At 47.8% G+C, this 22710-nt stretch overlaps 8 protein-coding genes across 15 annotated transcripts in view; 4 read left to right on the plus strand and 4 right to left on the minus strand.

The window, feature by feature from the left end:
- Positions 1-95: 95 nt before the first annotated feature.
- Positions 96-1277, plus strand: LOC121588159 (deoxyhypusine hydroxylase). The gene has a single exon (XM_041905804.1). The coding sequence runs from the start codon at positions 195-197 to the stop codon at positions 1104-1106; it is 912 nt and encodes a 303-aa protein (XP_041761738.1). The 5' UTR covers positions 96-194; the 3' UTR covers positions 1107-1277.
- Positions 1176-3999, minus strand: LOC121588155 (BRCA1-associated protein-like). Its single transcript, XM_041905800.1, has 4 exons — positions 3385-3999; positions 2935-3232; positions 1827-2813; positions 1176-1751 (listed from the first exon to the last, which is right to left on the minus strand). Exons 1-4 carry the CDS (start codon positions 3527-3529, stop codon positions 1406-1408), a joined length of 1776 nt encoding a protein of 591 aa, XP_041761734.1. The 5' UTR covers positions 3530-3999; the 3' UTR covers positions 1176-1405.
- Positions 4000-4187: 188 nt separating this feature from the next.
- LOC121588158 (actin-related protein 1) lies at positions 4188-8035 on the plus strand. Its single transcript, XM_041905803.1, has 4 exons — positions 4188-4274; positions 5023-5087; positions 5179-6052; positions 6136-8035. The coding sequence occupies exons 1-4, from the start codon at positions 4227-4229 to the stop codon at positions 6277-6279; spliced, it is 1131 nt and encodes a 376-aa protein (XP_041761737.1). The 5' UTR covers positions 4188-4226; the 3' UTR covers positions 6280-8035.
- LOC121588162 (odorant receptor 94b-like) lies at positions 4555-8978 on the minus strand. Of its 3 annotated transcripts, none has more exons than XR_006004160.1 (5): positions 8903-8978; positions 8715-8817; positions 8374-8634; positions 8164-8297; positions 4555-8081 (listed from the first exon to the last, which is right to left on the minus strand). XR_006004160.1 is itself a non-coding variant. In XM_041905811.1 (5 exons), exons 1-4 carry the CDS (start codon positions 8926-8928, stop codon positions 8235-8237), a joined length of 453 nt encoding a protein of 150 aa, XP_041761745.1. In that variant the 5' UTR covers positions 8929-8978; the 3' UTR covers positions 4555-8081; positions 8212-8234. The 3 variants fall into 3 exon arrangements, 2 of the variants coding, with proteins under 2 accessions (XP_041761745.1, XP_041761746.1); XM_041905811.1 differs by having other exon boundaries at positions 8212-8297; XM_041905812.1 differs by lacking the exon at positions 4555-8081 and having other exon boundaries at positions 8161-8297.
- On the minus strand, positions 8928-9905 carry LOC121590431. The gene is made up of 2 exons (XM_041910113.1): positions 9002-9905; positions 8928-8952 (listed from the first exon to the last, which is right to left on the minus strand). The coding sequence occupies exons 1-2, from the start codon at positions 9655-9657 to the stop codon at positions 8928-8930; spliced, it is 681 nt and encodes a 226-aa protein (XP_041766047.1). The 5' UTR covers positions 9658-9905.
- Positions 9906-10875: 970 nt separating this feature from the next.
- On the plus strand, positions 10876-12920 carry LOC121588157 (odorant receptor 94a-like). The gene is made up of 4 exons (XM_041905802.1): positions 10876-11972; positions 12086-12188; positions 12268-12528; positions 12605-12920. The coding sequence occupies exons 1-4, from the start codon at positions 11254-11256 to the stop codon at positions 12662-12664; spliced, it is 1143 nt and encodes a 380-aa protein (XP_041761736.1). The 5' UTR covers positions 10876-11253; the 3' UTR covers positions 12665-12920.
- Positions 12921-13476: 556 nt separating this feature from the next.
- On the minus strand, positions 13477-19801 carry LOC121588161 (ninjurin-2). Of its 5 annotated transcripts, none has more exons than XM_041905807.1 (3): positions 19472-19801; positions 15553-15729; positions 13477-13857 (listed from the first exon to the last, which is right to left on the minus strand). In XM_041905807.1, the coding sequence occupies exons 1-3, from the start codon at positions 19529-19531 to the stop codon at positions 13648-13650; spliced, it is 447 nt and encodes a 148-aa protein (XP_041761741.1). In that variant the 5' UTR covers positions 19532-19801; the 3' UTR covers positions 13477-13647. The 5 variants fall into 5 exon arrangements, with proteins under 5 accessions (XP_041761741.1, XP_041761744.1, XP_041761739.1 ...); XM_041905810.1 differs by lacking the exon at positions 13477-13857 and adding an exon at positions 13896-14145; XM_041905805.1 differs by lacking the exon at positions 13477-13857 and adding an exon at positions 14054-14510.
- Positions 19802-20935: 1134 nt separating this feature from the next.
- The window catches only part of LOC121588154 (axin), a 31468-nt gene continuing 29693 nt past the window's right edge, over positions 20936-22710 (plus strand). The window contains exon 1 of one of the 2 annotated variants that reach the window (XM_041905799.1): positions 20936-21315. The gene's annotated coding sequence lies outside the window, so the exon portion shown is untranslated. The remainder of the gene's footprint in view (positions 21316-22710) is intronic. The other variant, XM_041905798.1, reaches the window with a different exon arrangement.

Consider the following 22710-nt stretch of genomic DNA (forward strand, 5'->3'; position numbering starts at 1 on the left):
CTTCCACGCGACTTTTCACCATTTGCGCAACACCCAGCACAAGATGTAAACAAAGCGCTGTCAAATTGACAGTTTCGCCCGAAATCCACAAAACATCAACCAACACACGCATGGTGTTTGTATTGTTGTGAAATCGTTCCACGCCGCCAGCACCCGAGAGCACCGGAATCCACCACAAGAAATCCAGCCCTAAAATGGTCCAAATAGATGAAAGCAAAGTGGCCGCCATCGGCGACGTGTTAAACAACCGTGACCGACCACTGAAAGAACGATTCCGCGCCCTGTTCACTTTGCGCAACATCGGTGGCGAGCGTGCGCTCGAGTCCATCGGCCGGTGTTTCGATGACGAATCGGCCCTGCTCAAGCACGAGCTGGCCTACTGTCTGGGGCAGATGCAGGACGTCCGGGCCATTCCCGTGCTCACGAAAGTGCTTGCCGATGTGCAGCAGGAAGCGATGGTGCGCCACGAGGCGGCCGAAGCACTGGGCGCGATCGGCGACAGCTCGGTCGAGGACACGCTGGTCAGCTACAGCAAGGACCCGGTCGTGGAGGTAGCGGAAACGTGCGAAATTGCACTGGAGCGTGTGCGATGGTTGAAGCAGAAGGAAGCACTTAAGGACGACAACCCGTACGCCTCGGTCGACCCAACGCCACCGGCCACTTCCAAGAGCGTCGAGGAGCTGCAGCGCATTCTGATGGACGAGGCGGACACGTTGTTCAACCGGTACCGGGCCATGTTTGCGCTGCGCAATCTGCGCACGGAGGAGGCAACGCTCGCGCTGGCCAGCGGGCTAAAGGGCAAGAGTGCACTGTTCCGGCACGAGGTGGCGTTCGTGCTGGGGCAGCTACAGGAGGAGTGCAGTGTGCCGTTTTTGGTGGAAAACTTGCGCGATCCGGCGGAAAACGAAATGGTACGGCATGAGTGTGCGGAAGCGCTTGGCGCGATTGCGACGGACGAGTGTACGCGCGTGCTGAACGAGTATCTGAAGGACGAAAAGCGCGTGGTAAAGGAGAGCTGCGAGGTGGCGCTCGATATGTGCGAGTACGAGAACAGTCCCGAGTTTCAGTACGCCGACACGCTGGTTAAGGTAAACGATGGACAATGAGCGAAATTCACGTGCAGTGTGTACATAAAGAGCAGGGGTAAAACAAAATCACAGGCAACACAGGTGAGGTTGAACACCGAAAGCTGTTAATCTGCGCTTTCCCTACAAATCTTACTGCTGTATTTTTATGATAAGGTTTGGCAAAGGAAATAAAAGTACGATGAAAATTTATCACAATTCCAAAATTCCATCCCCCTTACATCTATAACGTACATCGAAACGTGTGATACGGCGTCGAAAAAACGTGTGCGCAGCTAAACAGAGCTAATTGGAGTGAAGCGAAGAACGGGGACACGGTTTTACTTCCTCCGTTGGCGTCGTTTTGCCTTTGCTCCACCAGCGCTAGTACCGGCGGCAAATGCGCCGCTGGCGGAAATGGATGAGGCGGCGGCAACTGCGTCCGCCGGAAGCACTACCGTCCCGTCGACCAGCTCACTCTTGAGCTCCGAGCCGGCAATCGTGTTCTGTGCCTCCATGTAAAACATGAGATCGCGCACCTGCTCCTTGAGTTCGACAATTTCTTGCTCCTTCTCGGTGCACTGCTTCTCCAGGGTGGTGAATTTAGTTTGCCAGGTAACTTGATTTGCTTGCAGCGTTTTACCAAACTGCTTCTCTTCCGCCAATTCACCCAGCACCGTGCCTAATCTGTAGAAAAACGGAATGGTTAATTGTCAGATAAGACTACAAAAAGTGGCCATTCCATTCCATTTCAACGCTTACTTTGACGTTAGTTGCGAGACTTTCCGTTCCAGACTGTTCTTCTCTTTCGTAAGCGCGTGCAGCTTCACCTCCAACTGTGCCGTCTTTTGTTTCGCCTGCTCGTGGTCCTCCTGCAGCTTCTGCCGCTCGCCGCAGATGATGGACTCGAGGCGCGAAAGCCGCTCCTCGTAATAATCCCGCTGCGCGTCGAGCTGCGACGTCAGCAGGTAGGTAAACTCCAGCTGCATCGAGTCGATCTTCTCCTCACCATCGTCCCCGCCGGGTGATTGTGTCGCGACCAGCTTGCCGTCCGATTTGCTCTGCAGCAAGCGGTGCACAAAGTTATCGCCCGCATAGTCCCACACCCGGTTCGTGCCGAGCTGCAGCGCGTACGTGTGATTTGTCGTCCGATAGTGGGAGGCGGCGTGACCGCCCTGATACCTGCCGCACCCGATGTGGCCGCAGATCAGGCAAATCCACAGCGCCTCCGTACCCTCGCACTCCATGCACACGGACTGTTCGGACAGTTCGGGCGTCTGCACGCAGCGGCACACCGGGCAGGTCGAGTCGCCCCACTTGTTCAGACACCCGGCATGGAACACATGGTTGCACAGGATGGTCAGCACACCGTCGACGCTTTCGTCCATCCGCTCGAGACACACCGGACAGGACGGTAGCTCGGTGTGGCCCTGCGGCGTCACGCAGCAATCGTCCAGACCCCACTCGACGCTCGACACCCACACGGCGTGGCACAGTGTGTCCGGCTCCAGGCTGTTGTACGGCGCGCCGTTGAACGTTTTGAAAAACTCGATCGCACCCTCGACGCAGCGGAACTCGAGCAGCACCATGAACTGGTTCGGCGAACCATCGCGCAAGATGCGCACGTGCTGTATCTCCTTCTGGCACGGTGCAATGAAGTTGAGAATATCGTGACAGTTCAGCGATGACGGCACAGCAATCAGACAAAGTGTCTTTGAAACGCCACCCTCCGATATGTCCGCCCGTTCGCTGCAAACAAAAAGAACCAAACACGTGGACGTGGCCAATAAAGATGTAAATGTGCCGTTCTTCAGCACGCGACGCCAAAGCGTCGTCGTTTAATTTTACGTAACAATCGCGCAACACTCACTTCCGCTTGAACAGATGAAGGATGCCTTTCGTAACCTCGACGAACGGATTGCCGGAAAAGAAATTTATCTCCCCCAGGATCTCTGTGGCTGCCGGTGGCGGCACCTCGTCCATCGGTGTCTGCTCGCGGGAGCTTTTTGGCAGGATGCCACGGTACTCGTCCGACGGCGCCGGTCCCCCATCCAGCAGCCGATTACGATAGCTCTCGATGGTGATCTTCTTCGGCTTTCGCTGCCCTCTCATCTCGCGTTGCAGTCGGGGATTGTTGGGATGCTCGTTCGAAACCGCACCAGCCGCTTCTGTCGAGGGCGATGCAATCAATCGAAATGCACATTCAGAACTATCGGACCAGGGGTGTCGCCCTCGGTGGTACGACTGCACCCTGGCAGCCTTAATCGCACTACTGCTTTGCAAGCAAAACCGAGGCTATAATTAAAATACGCATGCTTACCATCTCCAACTATGCTGCCGCCCGTTGCTGCGTCATCGCAGGCGGATCCGGATTCCGACGGGCCCAACATGACCGTCGACTGGCTGCGGCTTCGGTCGGCTACTAGTTCAATCTTCAGCAAACATAAGGAAACCAATGCAGACATTTATGGTGCACGCACGGTCATAATCTAATTACACCGAAAACGCGAGAGACGAAAGGAAAACAAACGCAGAAGGTAGAAGGTCAAACGTCTGTCGACGAGTTTCTGTTCCGCACAGCGCACAACGGCTGGGATGCAAACTGCACTGCATGCAACACACCCGCGTGTGTGTTGTAAATTAAACTGATCCCGTCCTTTCTGCTGGTAGGTAAGGAAATTCTACACAACTATCGATTATTTCACCTGTCGCCAGACGAGTGTGATACAATTTTTATGCAAACTACACTGCGGAGGTTCTAATCCGCGGAATCAAAACAAAGACGCTCGTGACAGTCCGCTGTCGAGTCGTTGCTCAAGGTGTGTACATTCTGACATCACCGCGCACCTTGGTACACTGTAAATTGGCTGGCGAATGTTCTCCGTCGGGCGAAAACGGACTGTCAAAATAGAGGTGTGCAGATACGCGTGTGTGTGCGTGTGTCATTGTGTGTGTATAGGTGTGTGTGGGCTGTGTGCTGTCATCAGAAAACGACGGAAAACGGTCCTTCCTCGCTACCCCTCGCTTCGCGAACGCAATCTAGCGAAGGAAAAATCTATTTTCTCGTTTCGTATACCGTTTTTCTCGGTTTAGCGTTACGTTCCCGTACGCTTCCGGTTGCTAGCTAGCCCGAATCGTCCGACACAGCCACCGTTCAGCGCGATGGAGCCTTATGATGTGATAGTGAATCAACCGGTCGTCATCGACAACGTAAGTAGAGGGAAGAAAGCGGGGCCATCGGTAAACTTATCCCGCACGGGGTTGATGGGTGGGTGGAACGCGGCGACGGTGGTAGACACCTGCGACGGGGAGAAAGGGTGACGTTAGAGAAAAGAAAAGAAAAGCTGTCTTCGTAGGCTATGGAACCATCACCCTCTTCCGAACAACGCACGTATGGGAAGTGGACGCATCGGACGGGAATCATCAATGACATCACCCGGAATGCAAATGCCCTTACCGTATTAGGATTCCCACTGTACGACGACGACTCTTACAAAGGCTCTAGCGGAGCCGAACTGATAAAGATTTTATTTCGCTAGAAGTGATGGATCGCACAATGTCCGCTGCTGGAGCTGGAGCAATATCAAAAGCGTCTTTCCGAGCTGTAGCCCGTCGAGCACCGATGCAGCCGGAGATAGTGTTCGGTAGGGTTCATCAACCGCATAAAGCTGCGCTTTAGCGGACGTCGAAATTCTGGCAGCTGTTGCAGCAGGTCGGTCCGATCCCGATAGTAATCACGCTGCTGCTGGCAGCGCAAGTAAAATTCATCCACTTGCGCCATCCGGTTTCGATCGAATATGGTTAAGTTGGGGTTCGGGGGCACTGCGTTGGCCAATGTACGGCGAATTTGTTTAACCCTTTCTGCGTACATTTCTGCGTACAGACTAAACTTTCGTATGAATTGTTGAATCCTTTGTTCTAATGGCGTTTCGTTCCTTTCCTTCTGTCTCGCCTGCAGGGTTCGGGAATGATAAAGGCTGGCTTCGCTGGCGATCACATACCAAAATGTCGCTTTCCCAACTAGTAAGTATCGCAACGGCGACTTCGATGTGGAGAAACTGTTTTCTTTCCATGTGTGGCTTAAAACCTTTCCCTCCCCCGTTCATCACTGTAGCATGGGCCGGCCGAAACACGTGCGCGTGATGGCCGGTGCACTGGAGGGGGACATGTTCGTGGGACCAAAGGCGGAAGACTATCGGGGCCTGCTAAGCATCCGCTACCCGATGGAGCACGGTATCGTGACCGACTGGAACGATATGGAAAAGATCTGGACGTACATCTACAGCAAGGATGAGCTGTCCACGTTCGCCGAGGAACATCCGGTGCTGCTGACCGAAGCGCCCCTGAACCCCCGGAAAAACCGCGAAAAGGCGGCCGAAATCTTCTTCGAAACGTTCAACGTGCCCGCACTGTTCGTGTCGATGCAGGCCGTGCTGAGTCTGTACGCGACCGGGCGCGTTACCGGCGTGGTGCTCGACTCGGGCGACGGTGTGACGCACGCCGTACCGATATTCGAAGGCTTCGCCATGCCCCACAGCATCATGCGCGTGGACATTGCGGGGCGGGACGTGACCCGCTACCTGAAGACGCTGATCCGCAAGGAGGGCTTCAGCTTCCGTACGACGGCCGAGTTTGAGATAGTGCGCTCGATCAAGGAGAAGGTCTGCTCGCTGGCGACGAACCCGCTCAAGGAAGAGACGGTCGATACGGAGAAGACGAAGTACGTGCTGCCGGATGGTAACGTGCTCGAGATTGGACCGGCGTGCTACCGGGCACCGGAGGTGCTGTTCCGCCCGCACATGCTCGGCGAGGAGTGCGAGGGCATCCACGAGGTGCTAATATACTCGATTCAAAAGTCCGACATGGATTTGCGGAAGATGCTCTATCAGAACATTGTGCTGTCGGGCGGATCGACCCTGTTCAAGGGTTTCGGCGATCGGTTACTGTCCGAGATCAGAAAGCACGTGGCAAAGGATATGAAAATTAGGGTAAGTTTCCTACGTTCGATACAGGCATTTTGTTGAACAGGTGTTAATTGTGTTTCTGTGGGACTTTCGTCATTTCGTTTCAGATCGCTGCACCACAGGAGCGTATCTACTCTACCTGGATGGGTGGATCGATTCTGGCCTCGCTCGACACATTCAAGAAGATGTGGGTCTCGAAGCGAGAGTTCGACGAGGACGGTCAGCGGGCGATCCATCGGAAAACGTTTTAAACTGTTTCCGCGCACCTGGGGCAAGCATTCATTCTGCAGCAGTTTTTGTTTCTTATTTTTTGCGGAGGTGGCACACGCGCCTCCTGTACTGCTGGCTGTGTCTGCAGAAAAGTGGGAAAAAGTGGGAAGAAGTATAGTCGGGTATAGACAGGGGTAGAGGAAGAAAATAGAACATTTTTAGGATGATTTCGGGCAGCCACTGGAGACGCTTCTCTCCCTTCCTCTCAGGTTTACATCTCGATCGAGCGTCGAGCAACGGTTACACCGCGTACCGGAATTGTGTTTCGTTTGAAAAGTTACTCACCCGTGATCGTACTATTTTTGGGTGGCGTCCGCTTCTCGGCAACGCTTTATATAAATCGGTTTTATTTTTTTATGTTTTATTCATGTGCATTTGGGATGTCCCATTCTTTTTTTTCTTCGAGAGAATAAGCAAATACGATCCGCCAGAACATATTGTGTGTGTGTGCGTATAGAATCTAAACTAATTTAAGTTACATTGTGGAATGGTCCGTTCCGAGGCAATAAGAAGACGTAACGTGTTCAGCAAACGTGTTCGGTGTCTATGTGCTGAGGAAAGTTGAAACCGAAACGATTTGCACGCTTTTTCCGTTACACGCGCACAGGAAAACTCTTATCACACAAAATAGACACTGTAGGGGCTAATCAGTTTTTTGCGAAGCTTCCTTGCAAGTGATGCGCGAGCAAAATACTGTAATTAAGATGCTTATGCGTGAAATGCTCTTTTTTGTTGTTATTGCCGAGCTCTTCCAATCGCAATTTTGATGGTATATGTAACAATTTCCATCCACTTTTTTCCGACCCATTCGTTCCAACGTACTGAAATCATTTATTTATAACTTTTGTTTGTTTGGATCTATGTGTTCTATGTGTGTTTTAATTTGATGAATTTAGAGCGTGTTTTTCTTCCAAAACTGCACAAAAATTTCATTGTATGATTTAACGGAGTAACATGATTTCGATGCACAATAGACAGGGCCGCCGGCACCACCACCGCTTAAGCTTACTTCGGTGTTTGCATTGCGTGCCGTTGCCGTTGTATTTAATTGCTTTGCTACATTTAATTGGTTTTTATTATCATTTCCGGCAAATTTTGTCTCACATTAGATGGGCGTGTGTGCGGTTAGAATCATCTTCATTCCACGTGTGCAATTTGTTTCATGTCCTTGATTTTAATTCGTTCGTTCTTTTCTTTCAGTGCAAAGCAAATGTACACACCAATGCTTGCGATCGTACCGCGCAATTGTGGCGCAATAAATGATAATCGCCAAACAACGCTTTCAATTTGTTTGTGGTGTACATGCTTACACGCATTAACACGAATTAAATTATAATTTAGTAATTTATACTCATCAACCTATCAACTAACAAATGCGCCAAGTGGTGGGTCTGTCTCATCGTAGTAAAGAAATAACGATCATCAACATCAAATGGCAGAGCGCAGCGCAGCAATGGGAATAATCTGTATCCTTCTTTAAACGTACGCATAGATATTATGTATTATTAATTTGTACACCAATGCAATGCAAGGCGTATCGGGTACATCGAACATTAAGACGTTAAACAGGCTAGCGAAGGCAGGTAACGAATCAGTAAGCATGTGTGGTTGAAGAGGGATGGTGTACTTATCGTTTTAGTGGCTAAGTTCCTGAAACGATTACCAAGCGAAGGGAAACGCTGAAGAACAGCAATTGCAATTGTGTACGAGAGGGAAATATATCGAACGAAAAACCAATGATCGCTGTGTAACTAATTTTGTTTCATCGACAAATGCTCGCTTCCTGTAGAAAAAACAAAGAGAAAGTTGTTGCGCTTACTTGCGTAGTAATCGGATCAATTGTGCAGTTACAACAGTGGCAGTACATTTATGCTGTCATTGTTTTACGAATAGTTGTTGTTCCAAAACATAACCTTTGATAGAACCAATATTAATATTAAACTTTCTTCAATGCGTTGCGTTGCAACAATGCGTACAACGAATAGGCCATATTGAGTGTCTGAAAAGTAGAAGGAAAAAGGTACAAATTAGCCTCCAAGCGCACCTAAAACTCCTGCCGCGCTAGGTTTATGCACCGTAGTAAACGCCTGTAGATTGTAGTTGAAAAAATAGGACGCCTTCAGCGTGAGCGGTTTGTTCATGCGCTGCAGTAACATACGCAACGTTTTGCGCTCCTGCAATCCCATCTCATACCAACGGGAGCTGTAAATGGACGTCCGAAGCAGGTGGCTTTTGCGCGTCACCTCATTGCCGAAGCGACATGGTAAGAACATTTGAAATATCATCGACAGCATGTAGAGCAGATTCTGGATGGCGGTCAGCTCGTACAGGTTGAACTGGAATTAAGATATCGTCGATATCGTACTTACTTTTAGACAGATACAGTTCGGTACTACCTTCGACCACCGGAACTCACCATTGAAGATGTCTTGAAAGCGGATGCACAAATCACCAAACCGCTCGACCCGAACTGGGCAAAGTATGCCGCCGAGAAGAGCTGCTCGATTTCAGCGGTCATCCTGTTTGAAATGAAAGCAATGTGACAAGTGAGAGTTATTGAATGCCGCCTGCTTCGTTCCACCCAACACGACGTTGCTTAGTTACCGTTGCACTTTTCCATAGTGGTTCATTAAGCCGACGAAAGACTCCCGGAACTGTTCGGACGTGTGCAGTGAGCGGAAACGTTTGCCAATCAAATCCAGCTGGATGCTGATCATCCCGAGCAGATAGGACAGCTGCACGTCGATCGCTACATTGATCAGCATGTGCAGATACATGCCGATCACCTGGTAAGCAAACAGCAGCCCATAGTTAAGACGCTTCGTCGGCCCATACTCGATGCCCAGTATCCAGGGAAAGTAGGGCAGCCGGTAATCGTCTTGCAGCAGGTACAGGCACGAACTAGCGACGGCCAAGTTCGTCGTCACGAGGTACGGATACAGATAGTGGTTAATACTTGCAACTCCCTTGCGGTGCAGCTGTTCTTCTTCGGCGTCGAGCGGTTTAAAGTCACTGCCGAGCGTCTGGCGGTACAGGTCACACAGCTGATCGAACTTGTAGTAAGTGACGAGCGCCTTCAGTGCCATGACAATCTCCGTAAACACGATGTACATGATGTACAGGACCAGCTGCTCGAACGTTTGCATCACGAACACGTTGAGCGACAGCGTGAACAGGTACACTACCATCAGGAAGATGTTGAACACGGCACGGTACACACGGTACCGTGTTGTCTGTGGCTTCCCGTTGTAAAGACCACAGATTTTCCACGTCCACACGGTTATCCTGACGGGGCGAATGTAGTCGCCCCAACGGTACGGATCATCGATGGTAGATGTATCCTGCTTTTCGGTCTCCATCGTGCTGATCTATCCGGGCTGACTGGTACAACTAGTCTTTCAACTTGAAAAGCTGCCAGTATTAAAAGGTTTGCAGCATTTCTTCTTTTCATTTTCGATGGACATTCTTTGCAGTTCATGCCATGTGTTTACGTCTTGCTGTTAAATGATAGGGCGTGGCAGTGATTTCTCACACGAAAACAAACATCCTTTTTGGTTTCCAGGGCTCAATTAACTCTAGAAGGAATCTATATTAAGCTTTACGAAGAAGTAAAAAAATCGCCAAGCAATGAAGAAGAAAACGTCAAGTGCAAGGTTTATTCCCCAATGGCACGTTCTTGAGTTTAACCTCCCATTAACCGGGGTTCCTATAGGATGTTCCTGTGAGGCATGGGATCATTCCCTCCATTATACAGGATTATTAGACTGATTTTGTCACGGCCAATGTTGGTTACGGAAAGCTCAGCCTGGAGAACCTTCTGGACGTTCTTTGCATATGCTGCCACTATTGATGGCTTACATATATTTGAAATGATATCAATAACCTTTACTAATGCTCATTACGTACTGTCAAATACTAGCATTCATGTTAAATTTGCTTCTGTAGTAGTAGTTAAGAATGAATTTAAAAAATCGTTGTTGCCTCCAATTTCTCCCAAATTAGAAACCAAGTTTCTTCTTCTTCTTCTTCTTCTTTGGCACAACAACCGTTGTCGGCCAAGACCTGCCTGTACCCACTAATAAAGTGAGCTTGGTTTTCAGTGTCTTATTGTTACCATAGCAGGATAGTCAGTCCTACACGTATGGAGGCTTGAACCCAAGACGGGTTCGTCACCTACGGTCTTATTCGGAGCTTGAACCCATGACGAGCATGTATTTATAAGTCGTACGAGTTGACGACTGTACAACCAGACCGGCCTTATGACCTAGTTTAATCCTCGGAAATAGAGTCAGGAGAGGTCCTCGGACCAAATTCCAGAGTTATCAAAATGTATTTGTCCAACATGGCTTAGCTATTTCATCCGAATAGAAAATAGGTTTCTGTTGTTCCTGTTGATGGCAAAACATAACTGATGATAATACGCAACTTCCATGCAACCATTTTTCATCAACTTTAAAATAAGAACTGCAAAGCATCAATTCTTTGATTACATTCTTCACTAAATACATTTCATTTAGAAAAAAACAATTACCTCTCATCGTGGGAGCAGGCAATGTCACTTCTTTTAATTTCGATTTTGTCTTTATTTTCAAGTTTCTCATAGATATCGCACTAATGGTGTCTTTTAAGCTTTTTATTTTATGTAAAAAAGTTCCCTGAGATGTTCGGTAGTCCTAAGTTCATCAAAAAATACCAAACCCTTTTTTATTGCTACAATTTTGTAAAAGTTGTGTTTTATGGGCGTGTTGAGGCAGAATTTAATTACTATGCACCAAAAATCCTTATTATACACCCTTGTTCGAAACTTAGTAATTAACGATGTGTGAAGCCGCTTTCTATATTGACCTCATACAATCAACGTTGACCATTTGATCGCATCGTCAGTGACCCAATCAGTCAATCAGTCCACGTTCAAAAGTGCTACCAGGAACAACTGCCTTAAGCGCAACCTACCAATGTACGATCCGGGTCGGTTCATCTTCCCGATGCGCTTTAGCATGTGGGCCTGGAAAGTGTGCGGCTTTTTTAACGCACCGGTACCAAAGTCCGTCGCGTACCGCGTGTACTGCTACGCGTTCTACTCCTGCATCATGGCGGTGTACCTGTTTGTGCTGCTGCTGAACGTGTTCGTACCGCAACCGTTCGAGCAGCGGGTGTTCTTCATCATGTACATCTTTCTGACCGAAACGGCCATGATCCTGAAAACGCTGACCATTTATCGGCATTTCAACATCGTCTGGAGCCTGTACGAAACTACGCTGGGGGTGTCATTTCAACCGCGTGACGAGCAGGAACGGGAACTGCAGCAACGAAGGCTGGCCGTATTCAACCGGTGGTACTATGCGTATATCTTCGTGAGCCATATGGCCGCATTCGGTACCGGGAGCCATTTGCTTAGTGCTGAGTATCGGATGCCGTTCTTTCCGTGGTTTTTCGGTGTCCCGTATGGGGAGGATGCACACGTGGCGTACTACACGATTTTTGCATACCAAAGCTTCGGGATGTACTTTCACATGTTGCTCAACACGGCCGGCGATACGCAGCTGTGCTATATGATGCACATGATAGGCATCCAGCTGGAATTGCTGGGAAAAAGGTTCCGCAATTTAAATAGCTCCGACGAGTTCGATCGTTCATTTGTGCCGTTGGTACAGCATTACAACAAAATACATCGGTGAGTTTGATGGGTTACTACCACGTTGCCTTTGCGCCATACGAGCAATACGCAATTAGCCACGTGGCATTTGGGATTTGGCTTGCTCTGAATTTAAATTCCCCTATTCATAGCATGCTGTGCCGAGTAGAGAACCTCTTTTCTCCCGCCTATTTTGTGCAGTTCAGTGTTAGTGGGCTAGTCATCTGCGCTTCAGCTTATCAGGTAGCCTCGATGGTGCGTATATCCAACATCTTACCTTATCATTGCTTAACATTCGCCAATCGCCATTAGTAACGCACGTGTCTATCTGTAGCTCAATCTAAACGACTTTAGCAAACTGATGAACGTGTTCTACATGATGTCGATGACGATGCAGATCGGACTGCCTTGTTACTATGGCAACGAAGTAACACTCAAAAGCTACGCCCTTACGAATGCCATCTACTCCTCGCGCTGGTACAACATGCCGCAAAGGAATAGGAAAAGCGTGCAAATGTTTCTCGTGCGCACCAACAAACCGTTTGCGGTCACTGCGTTTGGTTATTTCAACTTTAACTTGCCCGCATTTACAACGGTAATTCAAACGGGGAAGAACAAAAAAGGAAGGTACAACTTACTCTAAATACGTATTTTATTCATGTTCGTTGCAGATTCTAAACATGGCATATTCCGTGTACTGTGTGCTGCAGCGTAAAGCAAAAAATGTGTAAAAGTGCATGGAAATATGCCGATTTAATTATTTCTCAATTGTCTCTAAATTGACCTGGATTGAAACTGTTGGAAGGTGTATGTAAGTGTTTTTGAAATTTAAAATTATTTTTCACATTGCACTTAGGAACACTTGCTGGTGCGGTGTTTCAGCATTAACGTTGTACGTTTCGCGCTCCAATGTGTATTATAGTTTCAAATAACAATCTCATGTTAGAAAAATTTACCTCTTGTTTGTCTATAGTCGTAATAAAAATGACGTCAACTACAAGCAGTTTTGGGTTTTTTATTTACATTTATTTGACTGCTACTTGCTATTTCATAAGTTTTCTCATTTATTTTCAATATTGCATGGTTAGGAGTTATAACATTCACACAAAAATTGGAGTCATTGCATGAAAATCTGCGAAGCACTCAATAAATTATGACAAAGTTCCTATGAATGTTGAGAAATGGTCCTTGGAAAAATTCTAATGTCAAAATATAGTTTCACCAAAATACTATCCAATTAATTGGGCGACAGGATTGGACCTTACATAATTACTAATCACAACGATAGGAGAAGGATTTTAATTATACGTCACATCTAACCTATAATAGTCAGCTGTTTTCAACGGTTAGAATTCACACCAGAATAGAGGAATTTAGGGTTACTTCTTTTGCTTTAATTCAGTTCGATTAACAGTCGTCATCCAACATCGCCAAGGTACTTACGCGTTCACTTATTGCGTTATTGATGGGTACGTTAGTTCTCAAATGTTTCTACACAACATACATAGTCCAAAGCAAACAAAAACGCACAAAAAATCGCTACTATAAACCCTGTATTACGCTCTTATTCATTTCTTTCTCACTTTTTAACCTAAGAAAACGATCAATTGTGAAGATTGCGCAATCGCCAGTTGCACTACGACATCACGATCACCTAATGTGTCCTTTGGGTCTGCACCCGCTTCGCTAAGGCACCCTCGTGATTGCCACTCGTTCACAAGGCCTTCGTGCTGCTCTCGAGCCCCATTCCCAGCCCTACATCGTCCATGTGCTTTATCTCCATGCTATTAATCATGATGTTTACCACGACCGTGGCCATGTTGAGACCGAGCGAAAAATTCTGCACCGTGTTCGCTGTGTCGCGCGAGTGCTCCTTGTTGATGTTGTAGTTGGCCAACAGGATGCAGGCAATCCCTTGGACAATCTGTGCATGTTGAACGAGATGGGCATAAAGTGCATAGATGGTTTGGTAATTATTGTGCTAAGACGTTTTCAGATCCCACTTTTTCTACAAGTTTTGCTATTTGTTTCAGTTGTGAATGTACGGAATGGCCGGATCGAGTCCAAAATTCATCTTAATGACATCGCAAAACAGAGCCACCACGACGAACCCGAGCGAGAAGTGGTTCAGTATGTTGGCCACCTTCCGCTGTACCTCACCGCCGTGCAGATTGACCAGGGTTAGTATGACGGCCAGCATTGCAGCCGAAACCTGTACCAACCAATTAGTGAAGCAGCTAGTTAGTATGCTAGGGGCGTTACAGCAAATTAGTGTTCAGGTTTGGAGATAGATTAAAAGGATAGGGATTGCTACTACTTCAACAAGAATGAAGCCACCGAAGGTTTGGCCGCAGTGAGTGGTGCAGCAGTGGCTGATGGTGACGATTCGACACGCTCTAGCAATCGGAGTGGTTGCGACGAGTACTCAATACCGAACCCGGATATGATGACATTGATCAGCGAGATGACAAATATAAGCACCAGGATAACATCGTTCAGTACGATGGCGGCCGTTTGGTCCGGTTTGCGGTTGATGTTTAAGCTACCGATCACCACAAACAGTATGCCGACAAGCATCTGCAGGAATACAGAGAGATGACAAAGAGAGAGAGAGATGGGGAAACATAAAGCATGTTTCGGTGAAGGAGATGGGGTGTTAGGGGTTATTTGCGGGAAAGGAAGTGATGATTGCTAGGGTGGAAGGGAAGGAGGTGATAATGAGGCCGTGCGATGGTTGTGGCAATGACATACGTGGTGTCGGATCTTCCACATTTCCGGTCACGTGTTGTAGTAGCCTAAAACGCGCTATTGTGTTACACAAATACTACCGGAGCAGAACATCTCTTGCCCAAAAGTAGTCCTAAAGACACAAAGCAACACAGTATCAAATAACACCACGATTTCCATGAAAAATCGATAGCAAATCAATTGAATAGAACTTCTAATCATCTCACGCAATAGTCACGTTCGTCACACTATGACGTAGGGATAGCTAGGCCTTTGTCCAAACGCAAGATAATTAGGAATCTCCCTCGAGGGAAGAACACAATCTGCTTGATATGCAGTACATCAAACGCTTGACCGATTGACCAATAATCGGCTTGGCGGGGAAGAAAAAGTCACGGATATACGGATATACACGCTACGCCCCATGAGAAATGGTACGATTTTATTCGAGCGTATACTTCAGAATCTTTGGATCGAAGGCGGATATCATTAAGTTCACCATGGCAACCAGTACCGCAGCACCGGTGACGATGTAATTGATCACGTTGGCCGATCGATGATATTCGGGTAAATGCAGTCGACAGTCGCGCATCAGGCTGAGACTTAGATTTAACACTCCCATGATGACCTGGGGACAATTGATACGTAGAGATCACAGGCATCACCATCACCGTCACCACCACCACCACCACCATCACAAACGACCCGGGATGCGGGAAAATAAAGGATAATTAGGATTAGGCAGACCGGATGAGGTATTAGCAACGGTACCAGTAATATAACGGATGCGCTAGGAACACCACGGGATGTGCGGCAGATAATCGAAAGGCAGGATTATCCTTATTCGCACACCCCGATGGCGAGTCCCGCTGGGCCGTTGTCGTACACTCACCTGCAGTATGATCGAGATGCTGATTAGCGTCAGCATCAGACCGTAGAACTCGTGCTTTTCGCCCACCTGCAGGATGTACTTCAGCTGCGATGCGTTGGCCGTTAGTAGCGCAATGTCCAGCATGCCCTGGGCAATGGTTTTCTTCGTCGCGTACCGATTGGCATCCATGGATTTGAGCTGCAGCCGTGAGAGAAAGAGAGAGCAGTGAGGAGCATAAGCACATATGGCAAACGAATTTTGCAAATTATTAAAACCGATACATTCTGTAGATGTTTGTCTTGTGAAACGCCACGTAACTTTACTACTACATTTGGGAAGTCAATGAAATTAGGAATTCATGAGCTTCCAATTTGTTTCCCACTCTCTCGTCCCACCCCTCCCCAGTAGGATAGGGCTGTTTTAATGCTAATTTCATTACGGCATTGGGCCGTGCAAACAGTCCGCTTGCACCCATCCCGTTTGATCGGTGCCAATTAAAAGTGGAAAAGTACTTTATCGCGGTATCGCACACGGCTACAGCACAGCACTGCCTGCTATGGCGTCAACGTGAACTAAGGGGAAAAGCAACAGTAACCCAGGCATCGCTTCCCGGGCAGAGGGGACCGGGCACGGCCAACCTCGATTCGCTCGAATGGGAAAACAGTAAACGTTGAAGGGATTACCGTCACTTTCCGATTTTTGGTGACAACACACACACCCCGAGAGCAAAGGAAACTTAAAAGGAGGAGGTGTGTGTGTGGTGTAAAACGCAAAAATTGCACGCTAACGACTACGTTTGGTTCGCTGGGGTGACAATGTAGGCCCCCGAGGGTTCCCGTGTCCTGGATGACGTTGGGTGTAGTTGTTACCTTACAGAATGCGATGCGTGCATTCGGGAACTAAAGGGGGATTTGGTCGAAGGTTCGCTGAGGCGAGAGATTTTTGCGTGTTTTAAACAGTGGCAAGGCACGCAGGGACACATGTGCTACTACGTATCTAAAAGGATTGTGTGGAGTGGAAAAGTATTGTATTCGGTTTAACGTATGTCGATTTAATACACGATTTAAAATTAATTTCAGGCATTGAGGTTTTAAGTTTGGTCAAGAGATACTGATACTGATAAAGTGCATTACGTGAAATGTTCAAGAATCGAGTTTGAATCGAGAATGGTAAATATATTTTTAAAGGATTTTTGACAATTTTAGTAAATTTGTTTGATTTAATTGTGTTTTTTTTGTGTAGTACTGAGGTAGAACAGTACATTTAAGTTTTTGTAATATCTATGAAAAGGCATCATGGATAAAAGACAACTAAAAATAACAAAAAAACAAAAAATGAACATTCCTTACAATGCTTGGTCAAATTGGTCGAGTTTTCTCACTAATTTCAGTTTCTCTATTCCAACTTTCATTGTACTTTGCTTGGAATTACTTTCTCGAAGCGATAAATAATAAATCACTGATGCTTCCAAAGCACGTTGCGAAGTTCTATAGAAACTTTCCCGAATTGCTCACACAACGTGAAGATGTTGCGTGTTTTCTTTCTCCTATATTGCATCCCGATTACTTCCCCAAAAGGTCAATCCCCCGAAACACGCGTTCAGTAGTCATTGCGTGGTCCGAAGGCTTGCTTTTGGGTGGATTGATGATTGATTTCCTCCTGCTGCTAGCAATAAAGGGTACGCCTGGGATCGTCCTGTAATAACTGTTTCCCCGTTCTCGACACTGTCATAATGCAATTATCAAACCTCGATTATAGATTCCTCACGCGTGTGTGTGTGTGTATGTCACCAAGCGAGGGGATTGAATTGGAACAACATAGATGTAAAAGTTTTGAAGGGACATACATTGGCATATTCCACACATCCTCCCAGCAGAGGCACACCCTGGGACACACTGCAAACTGTTCGTGTGCGTTTGGAATTTAATCTATTTCTATGCTTGCTTCCTGCTCGCTAACCCCTTCTGTTATAGGATAAATCCAACAAACTTTGCTTTGCTTTCCGATTCGTATTAAAACCCTATCTCTGTCCCTCTATGCCTCTACTTTTTTAATCCTACTTATCTATGTCACTTAGCTTCTGATGGAAAACTTCGACTTTTCCCTATTTGTTCCAGATTGGTGGCGGCTAAGGATTTAAAAAAAACCCTCGTTATGCTGCTGCTGTGAAGTCTTTCACACCTCGAACTCTTTCACGGACAATAAAGGACGATAAGGGCAATACCGAGCCGCAGCCCGAAAGAGTACCGTTGTGTGTGTTTGTTTTCTTCTTTTTTTTTAGTTGTAATTTTGCATTTACACATCGATTCCATTCATCGAAATTTGTGACAAAAATTAAGGACTTAAGTTTGATCAAAACACTGATCTTTGGTTTTTTTTTTTGTTTAAATCCCAAATCTCACCCTCCCTTTGCAGCTTCCTTTCTTCGTGGTGTCAGATGACGTGCGTGCGCTACGCACCCCTCCGGCAGTGCGGATGCAGTAGGTGACACCCCACCTATGACGCTTTGTCCCCTTGTCCCTGGAGCGGAGGTAATATGAGCCTGGGGAAACGATGTTTTGCCACAAGCGATTGCCATGCAGGCTCTGCCCATAAGATGTTGCGATAAGAAACAGAGGCGCTAACCGTCCCAAACGGGGAAATTCCGGAGAGGTTGTAAACGGAGTGTCGGAAAAAGCGGAAAGGACCCACTGGGAAGTGGGTAACGAGGGTCCTAAAAAGCCGCTAAGGAGGTGTGTGTGTGTGTGTGTGTGTGTGTGTGTGTGTGTGAGAGAGTGTATGTGTTTTTCAAACAGCCACGATATGCATCACTGACGGCTTTTTCAATGTCGGTGAATCAGTGGACCAAACATTCAACATTGGCCCAACGTTTATTAATGCGTGCATACCACACAGCCAGTAGCAGCAACATCAACAAAATCCCAAGGGTTGCTACGATTGATTGGTAAAAGAGGGACACAGAGAGAGAGAGAGAGAGAGAGAGAGAGAGTGTGAGAGAGAGAGAGAGAGAGAGAGAAAATTGTTACATACGGTAACATTGGAAGAGCGCGGTGTGAATTCATCCTGTGCGTTGGTCGAGGGGCCCCGTTATCCCGCTTGAACGCTGCTACGGGGACAATTTAGCCCTTGTAGGAAACGCAAGAAGATTTCGTGTTACGGTTTATGCCAGTCAGCCGGAACACCACAAACGCACTCGTGTGTACCCGGGGCCACAGGTGAGTTGAACCAATCCTGCATATCCTGCCACAGAAACACACACACACACACACGCACATGCACACAAATCGAGACGACATTAATCGTGCATGCGTACGGTTCAGTGACAATGTGATTAATCCTGCCGGAGCCTTTCGGGCGTCCATAACTGCCCGCGTGAACGATAGTAGTGTTTCCGTTTTTCCCCGCAGTAAAAAAGGACGACTTCATATCCGAAGTGTGCAAACAATAGAAAGCATTACGATGTGACCTTTCGCAACAGTTGATTCCGGAAGGGCAACCGTGCGGAGTGTGGGATTGATTGCAACAGACAGGGAACCATCGTTTGGTAGAAAAAATCAATATTTGATTACGGTGTTACTACTGCGCCCGTAGATTGAAGAACGGGCGCGATTAATATTCACAATCGTCCTTCGTCCCGCTTCGCTCGATGCAAAACCCGAAGCGCGGAAGGATAATGAGTCACGCATGTGTTTACATTTCCCAGCCTGTCATTAATTTCGCATAGCCTGCTTCTCACTGGCAGCCTACATAACCGTAACGAACACTATGGGGCTTATGGGTGGAGCGGATCTTTTTTTTTGTGGAGAAACATTACATGAACTTTCTTGTTGAATTGCTATTGATTTTCACAGGTTGCGTTTTATCGATATGCGCAGGATACGTGCATTCATATTTGATTTTTTTAGAGGAAGTTATTTCTAATGCGACCAAACACACTTACAACACGATCACTTTCTGCACCTACGCCAGAAGATGCGGGAAGAATTGAAGCCATCGCCATGGTGGAACCGTTTCTCCTACACACTGGTACACTCACTGGTAAATTTCGCAAAAACTAAACAAAAATAAACACTATTCCCACATAAAAAACACGTGGCCCTTCGTCACCTCCAGCAGGTTACACGTTTTGTTCGCAACTAGAGCCACCGACCCACTGGTTGGATGCTTTTTATTGAGCCCTACGGGTCACTCCGCTCGGACACTGACGAACCCGCGAGTGACACGCGCGTGCTGTTGATTTTGTGGCGTGTGTGCTCCGTTTCAGGATGGCCGAAGGATAGCCCGTTCCGTTCGCGCTAGTCAATACGCCAACCACTCGGTGTCTCGGTTGGCGTGGTAACGAGACAAAATAAAACACAAACACGCCCTCCCCCATCGTGCTCTGGGTGGTTCTTCCGGTAGGGGCTGTAAATAGGCGCAGTTAACCCCCCTATCCTGCCCATGCTTCATACAAATATGTACGATAATCTTAACGATAGGCTAAACGATGTCCAGACGGATGCAAAGGAAACATGTGCATTCCCTTTTCTGACCACTCGTACACCTTCAAGTTCCGCACCGGCTGTATGAGGAGGGAGGACAAGTATGGGCATTAGACCGCGGTAAAAGGGCATGTCAATGCACTTCGGGCCAGTGCATGTAGAGACCGGGAACGCACGTTGCGTGTCGTTTGTGGGTCGTTACGCGAACGCTCGGAAGGGGGTTTTCCTTTGCGGGTGGAAGGCAAATAATCGGCAAGGAAAAAGTGCATTTGCAACTGCCGATGTTTTGTGCTGCACCTGCCGGCCTTTGGCCGTGTTTTGCGTACGAGTTTATCGCCCTATCGGAAAAAGGAAATAGCGTACGCTGGTAAGGACGTAGTTTGCATGCGCTAGTTTAATTATTCTAATGAGATGCCGCGGCAGCATAACGAAGCGCTTGTCTATAAATGGTTGTTTTTGCTAGTAAACAAAAAGTAGTTGAATAAATTATGCTACAAGTTCAAATATTTAAGTTTTACAGCAATTTACTCATTTACCTGGAATATTTCAAAATTATTCCTTATTCTTAGCTACGCTTTCTTTTTCGTTTTATTTAATTCGTTTAATATCTACCAGTATTACACGCTTTATTAGCTTTCCATTAGAAGGTGATCATACGGAACAGCAAAAAAATCAGTTAAATTCAAATCAAACACTTTACCTTTCAATTCCATCAAGTTGGCAGCGGTCAGGGTCCAACACCAAGCTGTGCGTATACGTGTGTGCGTTTGTAACAACAAATATCAAATTTGACAGCACCGACCATCACGCACACTTGTGCACTCACGTGAACAGTCCGTCCGGCGCTGGTATGCGAGTGTGAGCAGACGCACCAACTACTCCATCTATCACTTTCTCCCTCTCCCGCTCTCTCATTTCTTCCCGTCTCTCCCTCGCTGTTTCTTTTTCTCCTTTACTCTTTCACGCACTGGCAGCATTCGAGACTCTGCTGTCAAAATGCAAGGGCTCGCCTGACAGCGAAGGAACGTTACTGCTCCTCGTCGTCGTCGTGGTCTGGTCGCGTAGCACAGGAGCGAGCGCGACCTTTATCATTTTCTTTCCCTTCCCTGTACCGTTGCGCGTGAAACATCGTCCCCGCGTGCTGTGAAAAGGGGAAGATGGCAATGGGACGGACTTTATTATGTTGACATCATTTCGGTGCGTTTAAGTGGTTAAAAAGTGTGTGTATCTTTATTGTACAGTGTATGCGTGTGTGTGTTTATTGAGATTCCCAGATCCGGATCGAAGTGGTAAAAAAGTTAAGGTATATCTTCCGTGCAGAGGGAAACGAAAGGGCGAACAAAAGCGGGAGGAAGAAGTGTGAAGAACTACACAAGCGAGAGCAGAAAAGAAATCGGTTCCAAACGCGCTACCAATGCTTAAGGGGTAAGCGGAAAGGAAGGAGTATGAGTGTGAGAGAGAGAGCGCGCACGGCTTTGACGTATGGTGTGTGCGTGCGTGTAAGAAGCAAGAATCAGTGCGCGGGTGCGGGAGGATACGAACGGTTGTGTTGTGTGTTTTCCGTCCGGCGACTGTGTACGTGCGACTGTGGCGCGGATTCGCTCAGGTGGTAAGGCAACGCATGTATGTGTGCGTGCGTTTGTCTATGCTGCGTTCTGTGTGTGCGCACGTGCATTGATGTGTGTGTGTGTGCGCGTCCGAAGGAATTTTTCGGCGCGACGGCAGCAGCAGCAGCAGCAACACTGTTTCGCTTTTCTGGTGCCGCCGCCAGTGTGCAGAGGTTGTCTCGCTCTAGCGGCAGTGTGCGACTCGCTCCAACCGTCCTGCTCGCACTCGCATGGTGGCTGGGGCACATGCGGTTTTTGTACGTTCGATGCTCGTAGCGATGTTTTTGTAGCGTTGTGTGTTGTTTGTGGAAAAGGGTCGCAGTCGGATGAAGGGGGTGAAGCTGTGAGGCAGTGTGTCGCTCTGATTGTGCTGTTGTGCGTGTACGCTGTGTGTGTGTATCTCCCAATGCCCAAAAGCAGCGTGGAAGAAGACCATCCACATACACATACATACACACAAACGCACGCACGCACAGACGCAGAGCAAGGGAATAACAGCGTGGCAGGTGTGGAAGTGGGTGAAACGCAACGGGGGAGGGAGAGGGGAAAAACGTCGTTCTCTTTTTGTGCTTCCCTTCGTGGTCGCCGCCGTGTGTCCGTCACACAGCGGGTCGGAAAGTCAATGTGCGCGGGAGAGCAGAGAGGGACACCCGGGGGTGGGTGTATTGGTTCCGCATAATCCAGCCAGTCGCCGACGTCGTCGCCACTGCCGCCAGCCAACGGCGAAGCATCGTGCAGACCGGACCGTCTTCAAGAAAATCGCCCCGCAGAAGAACAACAGCGTGGTGGACGGTGAGAGTTGCCCAAAGGCAGCTTTTTTTTGTTTTATCGACGTTCGCGGCCCGAAGCCCCGAACTATGATGCGCGTGTGTGTGTGTGTATCGTTCAAGGGCAGCTTAGCTAAACTTGCCGCCCGGTCGTGGTCGCCGCTGTGTGGATCTTGCTAAACAGTGGATTATGATTCCAATGTAAAGGGTTTGAGGTGTGTGGTTTTGGGACGTTTGTGACGTTGATATCTGCGCGAATGTTAGTGTGTGTGTTGTGTGTGTATGTGTGCGTGTCTACTTTTTTTTCTTTACTCTCCGTCGGAT

Source organism: Anopheles merus, chromosome 2R, assembly GCF_017562075.2.
Source record: "Anopheles merus strain MAF chromosome 2R, AmerM5.1, whole genome shotgun sequence".
NCBI lineage: Eukaryota > Metazoa > Arthropoda > Insecta > Diptera > Culicidae > Anopheles > Anopheles merus.